Below are 14,616 nucleotides of genomic sequence, written 5' to 3' on the forward strand. Positions count from 1 at the left end.
GATTGGATAGATTTTTGCGTAGTAGGGGAATTAAGAGTTATGGGAAAAAGGCAGGTAGGTGGAGATGAGTCCATGGCCAGATCAGCCATGACCGTATTAAATGGTGGAGCAGGCTCGATGGGTCAGGTGGCGTTCTCCTGCTCCTATTTCTTATGCTCTTATATTATGATTCCTGTCTCCTAATGGTTCCTTTACCTTAAGCTCCCTAATCCAATCATCACACAACACCAATCCAGAATAGCCTTTCCCTTAATGGGCGCAGCCACAAGCTGCTCTAAAAAGTCAGCTCTTAGGCATTCTACAAATTCTGTCTCTTGAGATCCAGCACCAACCTGATTTTCCCAATCTACCTGCATATTAAAATCCCTCATGACTCTTGTAAAGGGCTGTATGTTACAACCTGGAACTAACTGTGAACACTGAAAAGTATCTCAAGGAGAATAAATTGCCCAAAGTATTATACTTCCTTGCATTGTGTTCACAATGGTTGTCTCTGCCTGACTGTGGAAATAATGTACATGGATGCAAATAACAGATCACTTGATACAAGTTCCACTACTTACCCTTAACTATAATTCTGCAATCTCCAACAGAACTTTAGATCCACATTCTAGTTATGGTACCTGTTTGTTTTTGCACTTAAACATCAATTATCCTCTAGCAAGATTCAAGCAATTAACAATCACTCACCAAGGAGGAAGTCAAATGAAATCTATTCAGAAGTTACTTGGAGTAATTTTATGCACATGTATATTTTAATACTGGCTGCTAAAAGGGAATGTTTTTAAAAGTCTGCAGTAAATTAATCAGATCAGTTTTTTTAAATAGAAGAGTTATAAGGGATTAAAATAAATTGGTTGCGTTAATTTTGGCAGTGACTCAATATGAACAAATGTCCATTCATTTTCATTTCTGAGCTTTGGATTCACATTATGGGATCTAGTAATTAGCATCCACCAACTGCTGCATATGATTATACTAATGGTTCTAACTACTATCTAAACAAATGCTGCAGGGTACACTCGCATGGGTCTCATCTTTATTCAGCTACCAGCTAGCAGGGAAGTAAAGAAAATTCACAATTATTTCATTTAAAAAAAAATTCAAGCTCCACCCCTCCCTTCCCAGATGGTCAGCCCACACATCACAGGCAATGGAAACATGCCCATTTCCAAAAGAGGGGCATGTCCAAGAAAGACACATAGTTCTTCACATTGGACATGTTGGTGTCTAATTTCTCCCCAGTGCTGTGAGGCGGAGATCACCTCGGGCATATTTCTGCCACAATTTCCCTGGTCCATCTCCGGTAACAAGCTCTCTCTTTGGCCTTACCCAATTGCAAGGGATGAAACAGTTTTTTGACAAGACCCACAGGGGAAGCATTCAAGCCACCTTTTTGTTTTAAATGTGTGTAACCTCCTGTGGCATATCCTAATGGTTTCATTTAATATTTGGAATTGGTGCTTATGCTCCCAGCAATATCTCCATTCTTCACACTCACAATGTAACTTGAGGACAGTGACTGCCATGGTATACATTCGCTTGTACCAGAATCTGTTAATTTATCATCATTAAAACTAAACAGTGGTTTCATTGGTTACAATTCCTTTGCCTTTACCTTGGTGATTGGCTGAGCAGCCAACTAAAATGTGGCCAGGCTTGCTTCAAGAGCACAGCTCTGACAGGAAATGTGACACGTTGTGGTAAGTCCTTGACCAAGTTGTACATCTCTTCCACCATCCTTCGGGTGTAGGGTTTGGCTGCGACCAGCGGTAGGTGAAGCGTCATCCAGCCTGGGGAGAGGATGACATTTGGGAACTTCTGCTGAATAAGACTCAGAAACCTACATGAAATATTTTACAGATGAGAATTATAAATTGTTCAACAAGAATTCCATACAAAGTATATCAGCAACACACACAAAATGCTGGAGGAACTCAGCAGGTCAGGCAGCATTCATGGAGAGGAACAAACAGTTGATGTTTCAGACTGAGATGTTTCATCAGTTTAATATATGGCCCTTCCATATGTTCTTCCATTCGTAGTACAGCTTATAAATATTTGCAAAGCATCGGCAAGTATTACAAGCAACAAACTGCTGGAGGAACTCGGTGGGTTCAGCAGCATCTGTGAAAGGATAGGAATTGTTGACATTTTGAGTTGAAACTCTGCATTATTAGCCAATTTTCTTTTCGTTCATTCTGAGAGTAAGCAAAACAAGGGTCAGTCCAGCATTCGTTACTTATTCCCTTTTTTCTCTCAAGATGAGAGTGGAAGTTACCTTCAAAATTTTAGTCTTTATGATAAAGATGCCCTTAAAATGCTTTACGGGATTCCATGATTCTGACCCAGCAACATTATGGAATAGTGGAGAGTATATTTGAGGTGTATGTGGCAGTGATGGTGAATTCCAGTTGCTCCATATCTGGGTGCCGCCAGTGAGGACACTATGGTGTACTTTTGAGATCTTTCCTCTTTATCAGTCTTTCTCTAGACCACAGCTGTATTTTTTTTAAACCAGTTTAAGGAAGTAGATTGCTAAATGTCCAATGGAACTAGATATTTTTGGGAAAAAATTGACATGGAATTCTTAGATTTTTGAATGAAGTGGACCTTTTAAGCTTCTAAACTGAATGACTGCTTTGGTTTTTTTTTCTTAACAGTAGCAATTTGTGAATATGGTTCGGTGTGTCCTTGAGTCAGGTGTAAGGTATATGGCTAGAGCTGGGACTGGGATGTGATGAATGGGTCGACCAGGCTGGGATGGTGAATATGATGAACGGGTTGGCCAGGCTGAGATTGGGAATGTGATGGATGGGTGGGCCAGGCTGGGATCATTGCAGCAACTTAATTTAATGAACTGACTAGATCTAAAAACTGGGTTACTAATTATCTTTTGAACATCTGGACTACAAGTCCCCCTGTCACTCAGTGCAGTGGAATATTATTGGGTAGGTAAGGTATCCAAACCCCCTCGACAGTTTGTGGGATGTAGTAGCCATCAGCTATAACATACCATAAGGTATATTTTAATCGGAAAGGTATACTTAAATTTTATAATAACCAACTCTGTGTAGAATAATTTGGGCATATCTCACCCTGAGTACGTTTGATAAACTGCTTTTCTGACCAATGTCATGGAGCTAGAGTGGGGAGTAAAGTATTACAGAATGGGAAAGGGATACAACAATGCTCATAGCAATTTTTGTTTGAAAACTGTGAGAATCCAGTAGTATGGTGAAGGAATATGGCTGATATAAAAGTCAGGCGACCAGAGTGACTGACTGGATCCTGCTTGTATTAATCTTGGTTTCCATGTGACAGGGATACATCATATCACAGGTCTACAATTGTGTCCCATCACATGACAGGGATATGGATATGAATACTCCATGTGACCGTGTGTGGCTATGGTTATGGCATGAGGTGACGTTGCTATGGTTACACCATACAATGTGCAGCTGCATTTTCAGAGTGTAACCGCTCTTACGGAACTGAAAGATTGTTAAGGAAATATTTCAGGAACTTAAATAAAATATTTTAATTGCTGAGGAAAGAGGCCTACAGGATCCTCCAAACATTGTCCATTGCGCCTGGCATCTGGTGAGATGAGATTTAAAACTTCAGATTTATTTTGCAGTTAACAAGACAATATTCAATGAAGAGCTTCTGCAAATGAAGAAGTGATTCAGACTGGATTTATTCAGAACTGAGATTTCGTTATCACACATGCATTGAAACGTACTGTGAAATGGGTCCTCTCACCTCTTCACACACACAGTCCCCCAGTCCCAGGATACACTGCCTCTGGGTTTTCAGTCCTTTGCCCCAAGCTCTAAAACTCGCAGACATTAGATCTCTACCCTCCAGTCTCGGGCCCAGACTCCCAGACTTGCAAGCATTGGGCCTCCAACCTTCAGTCCCTGGCCCAGACTCACCCTCTGCCTCGCCAGCTGAGGTCTTACAAAACTCATGGATTGGGTGGTGAAGAAGGAACATGACATGCTTTCTTCACTGGTCAAGCATAAGAGTCAGGAAATCATATTGCAGCCATTCTGGTTGCCGCACCATAGGAAGGATGTGGAGGCTTTGCAAAGGGTACAGAATAGATTCACCAAGATGTTGTTTGTATCAGAGATTATTAGCTATAAGGAGAGGCTGGAAAAACTTTGGTTGTTTTCTATGGAGTTTGGAGGCTGAGGTACATAAAATTAAAAGAGGGTATAGATAGTCAGCAGTCTTGGGTATGACTCTAAACTGCAACCGGTGATGAGGCTCTGATTGGGGACTTTCAGAGCTTTGGGGAAAGTGGAGTTACCCCTTAGTCATTCATTGCTCCCAGGGCCACTCTGACCCGGAACGGAAGCGCCTGCAAGGGTTCCTGCTCAGGATACGAGCAAAAGCCAACGGCAGATCCAGCAGGTTCAGTAACTGAACTTATGACGGAGAAGGCGGGTGAGCTACGACCTCAAATGTCAACGGCTATAGTATAGGTGGATGAACATTTGGGAAGAGAAATGGCGATTTCTTTAGTTCGCCCAACAGTAGGCAATAGCAAACCACCATTGCTATTTGCTAAGAAAACCATGATCAAGCTCACAAAATGTATCACACAACAACAGCATCAACAGGATCTTCAAGACAATTTGAAGATGCTTCACTCGGTAGGGTTGATTCTGGCCAGCAGGGGATCCCCAACCGTCATCAAGCTACCGGTCATAAAATTCAGGTAACACAAAAGAAAATTATTGCCACTTGGAATGTAAGAACCCTATATCAAGCAGGAAGATTGGACAATGTGATAAGTGAAATGGAAAGACTAAAGATTAACATCATGGGAATTAGCGAAGTTCGTTGGATAGGTGCTGGAACATGTCAGGTTAGAAATAAAACACTAGTTTATTCTTATGGAACATCCCATACTAATGGAGTAGGAATTCTAATCGATGAAAACATCGCAAAAAGTGTTTTAGGACATTAGGCAATATCAGAAAGAGTGCTCCTTGTTAGATCCAGAGGACAACCATTTGATTTAGCAATTATACAGGTATATGCACCAACAACAGATGGAACAAATGAGGATATAGATAAATTCTATGAAGAGCTTGAACAAGCAAAGAGTGGGTGCAAATCTCAAGATATTGTTATTGTCATGGGAGATCTAAATGCTAAAGTGTGCTGATGGAAATGCCATAGGAAAATTTGGACTAGGAGAAAGAAATGAAAGAGGTGAGAAATGCGTAGAATGGTGCAAGATGAATAATCAGGTCATTATGAATACCTACTTTAAAGACCATCCAAGAGGCTTGTGGACCTGGAAAAGTCCAGGTGATAACACTAGAAATCAAATTGACTTTATTACTATAAACCAAAGATTTAGAAACTCAGTGACTCAATGCAAAACATATCCAGGTGCAGACTGTAATAGTGACCATAACCCAGTACTATGTCATGTAAAAATAAAACTTAAAAAACTAAAGAAGCAAAAACCTGAACAATCCCTTGACTACTTGTAATTAATTAAAGAAGAAAACTTAAGACAAAAATTTACAATTGAAGTAAGGAATAGATTTCAAAGTCTAGAAATGGAATCTGTTGAAGATGATAGCAATCATGTAAAAATGAAATTTAACTCTCTAAAGGATGCTTTAGTAGAATCAGCAAAGTCAGTGATTCCTAAAAAAGAAAAAAGCAGAAAGAATAAATGGATAACAGATGAAATCAAAAATCTAATAGAAGAAAGGAGATGGAAGAAAGCAAATCCTATAGAATATAAGTCCTTAGATAAAAAAGTTAAAAGCTTATGTCAAAAAGCCAAAGAAGAATGGTTAAAACAGGAATGTGAGCAAATAGAAAGAATCCTTATTACTGATCCAAAAAGGTTACATCAACAAATCAAGAATATCACTGCTAAAAAGCTCCTCTGTTCTTCAGGTGGATGTTTGAAAGCAAAGGATGGTACCATTATCATGGAAAAAGATGAGATTATAAACAGATGGACTGAGTATATTCAGGAATTGTTTGAAGTCGATCGAGGCAAAAAACCAGAAATTAAGAAAAACATTGAAGGTCCAAGTATTTTAAAATCTGAAGTTCGTAATGCAATAAATAAGATGAAGAAAGGAAAGGCAGCAGGTCCTGATGAATTAGTAATAGAACAAATTATCACTCTTGAAGACTATGGAATTGAAAAACTTACTGATTTAATCAATGACATTTATGAGTCTGAATAATACCAGAAGAGATGAAAAAATCAGTATTTATCACTCTTCCTAAGAAACCTGGAGCAATAGAATGTGAATTACATAGGACCATAAGTTTATTAAGTCATATCACCAAGATACTTCTAAGAATTTTGATGACAAGAGCTAAAAGTGAGATACAAGCTGAAATAGGCATAGAACAATGTGGTTTTGTGAAAGACAAATGTACAAGAAACGCAATATTGATGTTAAGGATACTATCAGAATGAGTAATTCAAGTGCAAAAAGATTTGTTTGTTTGTTTTATCGACTACACAAAAGCATTTGACAAATTGAAGCACAATATGTTATTTGAAATATTACAGGAAACTCTAGATCTAGATTCGAAAGACCTCCGCCTAATCAGAAATCTGTACTGGGAACAAACTGCCGCGGTAAGAATAGATGGAGAAGTGAGTCAGTTTATGAAAATCAAGAGAGGCGTTAGACAAGGGTGTGTTTTCTCCCCTGATTTATTTAATGTGTACAGTGAAACAATATTACAAAAAATAAGAGACATCTTGGGAATCAAAGTTGGCGGTGAAAACATCAATAATTTCAGATATGGAGATGACACTGTGTTAATTGCAAGTATGGAGGAAGAACTACAAAACTTAATTGATATAATTGTTGAAGAAAGTGCAAAAATGGGTCATCTATCAATTGCAAAAAGACAGAATGTCAGAATGTATGGTGATATCCAAAAAGGAGAAACCTATCTGCAGGCTGAGAATAAATGGGGAAGACATAAAACAAGTACAGAACTTTTGCTACTTAGGAAGCTGGGTGACATCAGATAGCAGGTGCGACTTGGACATCAAAAGAAGAATAGGGATGGCAAAAGACACCTTTACGAGAATGAAGAGTATACTGACCAATACTAAACTAGGCATTACAACCCGCCCAAGAGTACTGAAATGTTACGTTTATCCAGTTATGTTATATGGCTCAGAATGTTGGACACTATCTAGTAACATGAGGAAACGAATTGTAGCAGCAGAGATGTGGTTTTTGAGAAGGATGCAAAGAATATCACAGACGAAACAAATATCTAACGAGGATGTCATGAACAGAGCAAACACAAAAAGAGAAATAACATATGAGATCATGAAAAGGCAATGTAACTTCATCGGACATGTGATTAGGAAAGAGGAGTTCGAATGCACGGTAATTATGGGAAAGATTTAAGGGAAGAAAGCATGAGGAAGACAAAGACAAATGGTGATGGAGACAGCAGCCAGAGAACTGGAAATGAATACCAATGAATTGATCCACTTGACCCGAAACAGGAGTGTGTGGGCCATGGCAGTCAAAGCTCAAACTGGGCATGGCACCTGATGATCATGATGATGATAGATAGTCAGAGACTTTTTCCAGCTGGAAAGTCAAATACTAGAGGGCCTATGTTTAAAGTGGAATGGAGAAAATTTAAAGAAGATTTTTATTTGTCTTATTTAGAGATACAGTGAGGAACTGTCCTCTCTGTCCCATTGTGCCTCACCGTCCGGCAATCCTATTTAACCCTAGACTAATCTCAGAACACTTTACAATGACCAATTAACCTGCTAACCAGTAGATCTTTGGGACGGCATGGCAGCATAGGGGTTAGCATAACACTATCACAGCTCGAGGCGTCGGAGTTTGGAGTTCAATTCCGATGCCATCTGTAAGAACTTTGTACATTCTTCCTGTGAGGGTGTGCGTTTCCTCCCGAAGTCCAAAGGCGTGCTGGTTAGTAGGTTAACTGGTCATTGTAAATTGTCCTGTGATTAGGCCAGGGTTAAGTAGGTGGGTTGCTGAATAGTGCTGCTTAGCATTGACATAACATTGAAAAGCAACTTTGGGGCTGTTTCATAGTGGCACCATGGCATTTTTTTGTTACCATTTCAATATCCAGAAAAATTTAGGTGCCAAAAAAAAATTAGACTGATTTCTCTATCTTAAAATGTTTCAGCTAACATAGAAAAGGTTTAATTTTTATTAAAGGGAGAGTGGTTCTCAGTAATTGTGGACATGGATTTGAAATTGACATCACCAAGGTTAAAGTTACCTGGAAGGATCGACAGGCTTAATGAATCCTGGAACGTTTGGGCCAATCAGAATGTCAGCATTTAACCAAATTGGTCTGTTGATGCAGATTTCATTCGATTTCTTCAGCAGGAGGTCCAAGGAAGGGTCTACTGCATCAATGCTTTTGAAATCCAGCTTCATACCTAGGAAATAACATTCAGTTACCTATCTTACAACCGTGAAACAATTGATCGACCAAGAGTGAGCATGGCTTGGATAGCGTGTATACTTTAGAAATGTATAATGTTCTAGGCTTCTGATGTTGTTCATAAAGTCATGGAGTAGCACAGCAGAGATATTGGCTCTTGAGCATGTCTAATCCATGACAACCTGATCTTCTGCCTCGTCCCATCTACCCATTCCAATACCATATCCACATTGGTTATGCACTCACAACACCCTCTGAGTGAGAAAGTTCTCCTGCAGATACCCTAAAATATTTCACCTTTCACCCTAAACCTATGACCTATAATTCTAGTCTCACCCAACCCAAAGAGCAAAAGCCTGCATGCACTCATCGACACCCCTCATAATTATAATACCTTTATAAGGTCTCCCTTCATTCTCCTGCACCCCAAGTAATAAAGTCCTAACTTATTCAGCTTTTCCCTATAACTCAGATTCTCAAATCCTGGCAACATTCATGTCAATTTTCTCCGTGCTTTTTCCAGCTGATTGATATCTTTCCTGTAGGTAGGGTACAACTGCATACAATACTCCTAATTTGGCCTCATCTTGTACAATTTTAACATAACATCCCAACTCCTGTACTCAATACTTTGATTTATGAAGGCCAATGTGTCAAAAGCTCTCGTTATGACCCCAGCCTAACCATGATGCCACTGTCAAAGAATTATGGATCTGTATTTGCAGGTCTCTTTCTTCTACCACATGCCTCATAGCCCTACCATTCTTGTGTAAGTCTTACCTTGGTTTGTCCTCCTGCAGTGCAACACCTCACACTTGTCTGCACTAAATTCAATCTGTTACTTTTCAGCCCATTTTTTTAGCCTTCCTCTACACTCCCAACCTTGCTGTGATTTGCCGATCCAGTTTACCACATTATCATCCAGACCGTTAATACAGATGACAAACAAGAACCAGACACAGCACCGATCCCTGCAGCACATCACTAGTCACAAGCCATCAGTCAGAGACAATCATCTACTACCACTCCCTGGCTTCTCCCACTATGCCAATGTTGGATCCAATTCACTACTTCATCCTGAATGCCAAGCAACTGAATCTTCTGGACCAGCTTCCTATGAGGACTTTGTTCATGTAGATTCATAAGGTCCATGTAGATAATATCCACCTCCAGGTTATAGACCATGGAGAAAAGTGGGTCAGCTCCATTAAAATTTCTGCAAGCAAATGCTTAAAACAGCAATTATTTAATTTTTAGTCACAAACCCACCCAATATGAAGAACAGGCAAGTGAAAAGTGTGAGTGTTTATTCTAGCTACACTCAAAAAGTATTATTCGGTGACTTTCCTGGTGGCAGTGGTAACGGGAATAGGGTGCCCTGTTGTTGACATTACTGCCTCCAAGGTATACTGTAATGATAGTGGAAGTCACTAAATCAGTTTTTCATGGAATTGCTGTTCCAAGCTATGCTAGACCACTTGTGACCACCAATTTTTGCAACTGCTGTTGTATACCGCTAGAAGCTGACTGGCTTCATTACAGCACTCATTATACCCATCACTGGGTCATTGGAAATATACCTCACAGGGATCCTTTGCATTTCCAATAACATTAACAGTTTCTTGTGCACTGTTGCTCAAGTCTGTGTTAGTATTATAAAATTAAAGGCCAATCTTTCCTTCACCATAGTCTAATACACAAAATATAATATTGCTCCATGAAGTGATGTATTATTGTTTTAAATGTCCAAATTCCCTGTCAGGAACTATAGGATGCTCTAACAGTCAGCCTAGGAAGGACAATATTTTTATTATGTATCAAATAATCACTTCAACAAGAGCATTCAAAGAGAAATGTCTCTAGGATACTTTCAAGATTAGGTAGAGAGCAGATGAGATTACGGGATTAGAAATCTGGAGACCTGGGTTGTTGATGTGTAGATACATGGTCAAATCCCACCACAACAGATGTGAAAATTTATTTCAAATATTTAGGCGAATCTGGAACTGGAAACTAGATGGCAATAGGGTGAAACAGCAGGGACATAAACCCTTTGGCTCACCATGTCTATGCTTGTCATCAAGCACTGTGCTAATCCCATTTACAAGCACTCAGCATATAACCTTCCATGTCATGGTGTTTCAAGTGCTGATCTAAATACTATCTCAACGTTATGCCAGAACCTTTCTTCTCTCTGGTATCGAGTTGCGGGTGTTATGTTTTGTAACTCCAGAAATGAACCCAAAAATGTAACACAGGAGCCCAGGATAACTTGTCTATTTAGTGTTTCTTTAGTGAGGCACTCACTATGACATGGTGGCATAATGATGTACACCATTCACATACTTTTACATAGAACCCATGATGAATTATGTACACAAAGAATGCATAATCAAACAATAACAATATTACTCAAATGTTACTGAAATATTAAATATACCACATTTCTCCCTGCTTAGCTATAAACTCCAACTCAATATAGAATGCTTCTAAACTCAAATATGTAATGTATTGCTCGCTAGTCATATATATGTATGTGTTTATATATATTAATTACACGCACAGTATACTACACAATACAACTATTATATAGACATTCACAGCATAGTAATTTTTAAATTGTCCCATTTAGGCCTTAAGATTTAATCACTTATAGAAGATCTCTTACTCTGGTGGGATAACGTCTTTCCTGTCAAGGGGGATCACTCTGCTCGGCAGGTGAGACTTATGGCTGTGAAACAATCTCAGGTTCTGGAGCTTCCTCCATCATCATTGGAAGAGTTGACTCTGGGACTGCAGGAAGAGGTTCTGACAGCTGAGGTCACCTTCTTCTCTAACAATTGACTCTGCTCTCCTCAAATGATCAATGTGTCGACTCCAGATGACATCAGACACAACCTGTATAGGAGATTGGTCCAGTTCTATCCTTAATCTTTTCAGGTACCTATTTTTGATCACCTCTGTAGTTCCTCACTAGGACTGCTTGTCCAGGAGTGAAACATTGAACCTCCTTGTTTGAGGAGCCCCCATTTTGATTCCGTTCTTTGTCCTGCACACTCTTCCTGAGACCCTTTCTTAATTCGCTTTCAGTTGATTCTAATGCAGGCAATGTGGCATGGAAATGGTGGCTGGATCTCCAATCAAGTTTAGTTGCCTCAGCAAATCACGGCCACACAATGCAGGCCCTCCTGTTTCACCACATACAAGCCCAATGTGGTTTGTTGGTTGTTGTGTTTCACTGTTACAAATGTCATTCCCACAGGAGTTATGTTTTCTCCAATGTAAGTTATTGGTTAGATATCTGCAGACTTCAGTGCAGTATCTTTGAAATGTTATTCAAACTTATTTTGTAGAAAGACTGGAACAGCTGAGCCTGTTTCCTACTCCAATTTAATTAATTTGCTGTTCATTTCTGGTGTAAGCCGTATTGCTAGTCTGTAATTAGTTTTCACATTGTAAATCTCAAGGCTACCCAGTCCTGTGTCACCCTTATCATTATCAGATTTTTCATCAACAGCATGCAGATTAGTCCTCTTTTTGAACATGCAACATAACTTTTTATTTTTTCTCTTCCCTGTACAATCCATTTATTTTTGTCTGCCCATCATGCCCTTTGTATGTGCCCTACTTTGTTGCATTTTCTGCAAATTTCCCCTTTAAGCTTGTATTGAACCAGCGTATGTGAGAGCCTTCCATAATGGTAACACAAGTTTTTTGGCCAGATAGGTTTCTGTTTAGATGTTGCAATTTTGTTCATTCTCACTTTCATTCCTGATTGCAACTCAGTTGTGTCTCTGCTTGCTGTTTCTATTGATGCAGCAATTTCAACTGTTCTTTTAAATGTGAATTGGGCTTAAATTAGGAGCTATTTTTGAATGTTTCCTTTTAAGATTCTACAAATTAAACAATCTCTCAGTGCATTATTAAGCCCTCACTGAATGCTCAGATAATTTCTTCAATTCAGCCATGTGAGCTGAAATGGACTCCCCTTCTTTTTGATTCCACTAATGAAACCTAAAGCATTCTGCAATCAACAATGGTTACAGTTCTAAATATTCCTGCATTATGTTCACAATGTCAGCAAAGCTCATTTTGGCTGGTTGGTTGGAGCAGTCAAACTTCTGAACATACTGCATTCTTTTCTTCCTATAACACTTGGCAACACTGGTACTCGTTTCTTCCTGGCTACTCCATTTGCTTTAAAAGACTGCTCAATTTGTACAGTATATATCATCCAGTTATCTGTTGAGCACTCTGAGTTATCTGTGTTTATCTTTCCAATGTAGCCAGACATTTCTGCTTTTCCCTCATATTATTATTATTATATCACCCAGTAGGTACTGTTCATGAACTCTGGGGCTTAAATGTTGCTTGTTAATTTCATCCTTTTTCTGCCACTTTTAAAATCTCAACCATCTCTCTCCCCTTCCGAAGAAAAAACATGCTGTGCTTCAGCAGGTAGGTAGTTGTCTCAGGTTCATTTTAAAACTTCCTCCTCACCACCGTTACATTTTGTAACTCTAGAAATTAATTGAAGGAAAAACACAGGAGCCTGGGATAACTTGTCTACTTAGTTCATCTTAGCTCACATATGACGTGGTGGTACTGTATAATAATGTATGGGATTCACATACTTCTTACATATAACTCTCCCACACTTAAATCCAAATCACGCGCCAGTCTCGACACCATCATAGTGGTGTTGGGGTCCTCATCGATGTTGACAATGGACGAACACACATATCACCCTTCATGAATTATGTGAATGCTTAATGAAACAATATATTTACAGTAGGTTTCAACCATCTGCTCAGTAAAAAAAGTTCCTTCTCTAATCCACTCTGTGCTCTTCCCTAACCCTATGCCTGCTGAGTATTGTCAACTCTATGTGCAAAAGTTTCTCACTATCTACCCTATCAACTTCCCCCCAGAATTTTGTGTGCTTCAGTCTGATCACTCCTCCGCCCTCTCTGCAGCAAAGGCAACAAACCTAGAATATTCAGTCTCTCCACGTGGTTGAAATGCTCCACCCCAGGCAACATCTTGCTGAACTTGCTCTGCATCTTCTCCAATGTAATCACGTTTTCTATAGCATGGGGACCAGAACTGTGGATGTGCCTAGCTACTGTTTTGTATAGATGTAATATATCATCCTGGCTTTTATATTCTATACCCCAGCTAATGAAGGCAGGTCTCCTGTATGCATTCTTAATCACACTGCTAACATCAACAACAGAATCAGAATCAGATTTATTATTACCGGAATGTGTCATGAAATTTGCTCACTCAGCAGTTCAATGCAATACATGATAATATAGAAAAAAATAAGTATGTAAATCAACTACAGTAGGTACTTGTATATTAAATAGATTAAAAATAGTGCAAAAACAGAAATAATAAGTGAATAGTGTTCATGGGTTCAATGTCCATTTAGGAATCGGATGGCAGAGGGGAAGAAGCTGTTCCTGAATCACTGAGTGTGTACTTTCAGGCTTCTGTACCTCCTTCTTGATCGTAGCAATGAGAAGAGGGCATATTGTGGCTGATGGGGGTCCTTAATAATGGACATCACCTTTTTGAGGCATCACTCCTTGAAGATGTCCTGGATACTACAAATGGAGCTCACTAATTTTACAACCTTCTGTAGTTTTTTTTCAGTCTTGTGCAGTAACCCACCCCCACATACCAGGGAGTGAAGCAGCCTGTCAGAATGCTCTTCATGGTACATCTGTAGAAGTTTTTGAGTGTTTTAGGTGACAAATCAAATCTCTTCAAACTCCTAATGAAATATAGCTACTGTCTTACCTTCTTTATAGCTGTATCGATATATTGGGACCAAATTAGATCCTCTGAGATCTTGACACCCAGGAACTGCTCACTCTCTCCACTTCTGATCCCTCTATGAGGTTTGGTCTGTGCTCCCTTGTCTTACCCTTCCTGAAGTCCACAATCAGCTCTTTCATTTTACTGCCATTGAGTGCCAGGTTGTTGCTGTGACATCTCTCAACTAGTTGGTATATCTCACTCCTGTATGCCCGCTCATCTCCATCTGGGATTCTACTAACAATGGCTGCATCATCAGCAAATTTCTAGATGGCATTTGAGCTATAGCTAGCCATACAGTCATGGGTATAGAAGGAGTAGAGCAATCACAAA

The 14,616-nt window shown here is 39.4% G+C and overlaps 1 protein-coding gene across 1 annotated transcript in view; it reads right to left on the bottom strand.

Annotated features, from left to right (window-relative positions):
- The window catches only part of fam151a (family with sequence similarity 151 member A), a 41,748-nt gene that overhangs the window by 7,677 nt on the left and 19,455 nt on the right, over nt 1–14,616 (bottom strand). The window contains exons 4-5 of the mRNA XM_072274086.1: nt 8,293–8,455; nt 1,619–1,843 (exon numbers count right to left, since the gene is read on the bottom strand). Coding sequence (XP_072130187.1) covers nt 1,619–1,843; nt 8,293–8,455 — 388 coding nt within the window. The remainder of the gene's footprint in view (nt 1–1,618; nt 1,844–8,292; nt 8,456–14,616) is intronic.

The sequence above is a fragment of the Mobula birostris genome, chromosome 12 (genome assembly GCF_030028105.1).
Source record: "Mobula birostris isolate sMobBir1 chromosome 12, sMobBir1.hap1, whole genome shotgun sequence".
In the NCBI taxonomy this organism is placed as follows: domain Eukaryota; kingdom Metazoa; phylum Chordata; class Chondrichthyes; order Myliobatiformes; family Myliobatidae; genus Mobula; species Mobula birostris.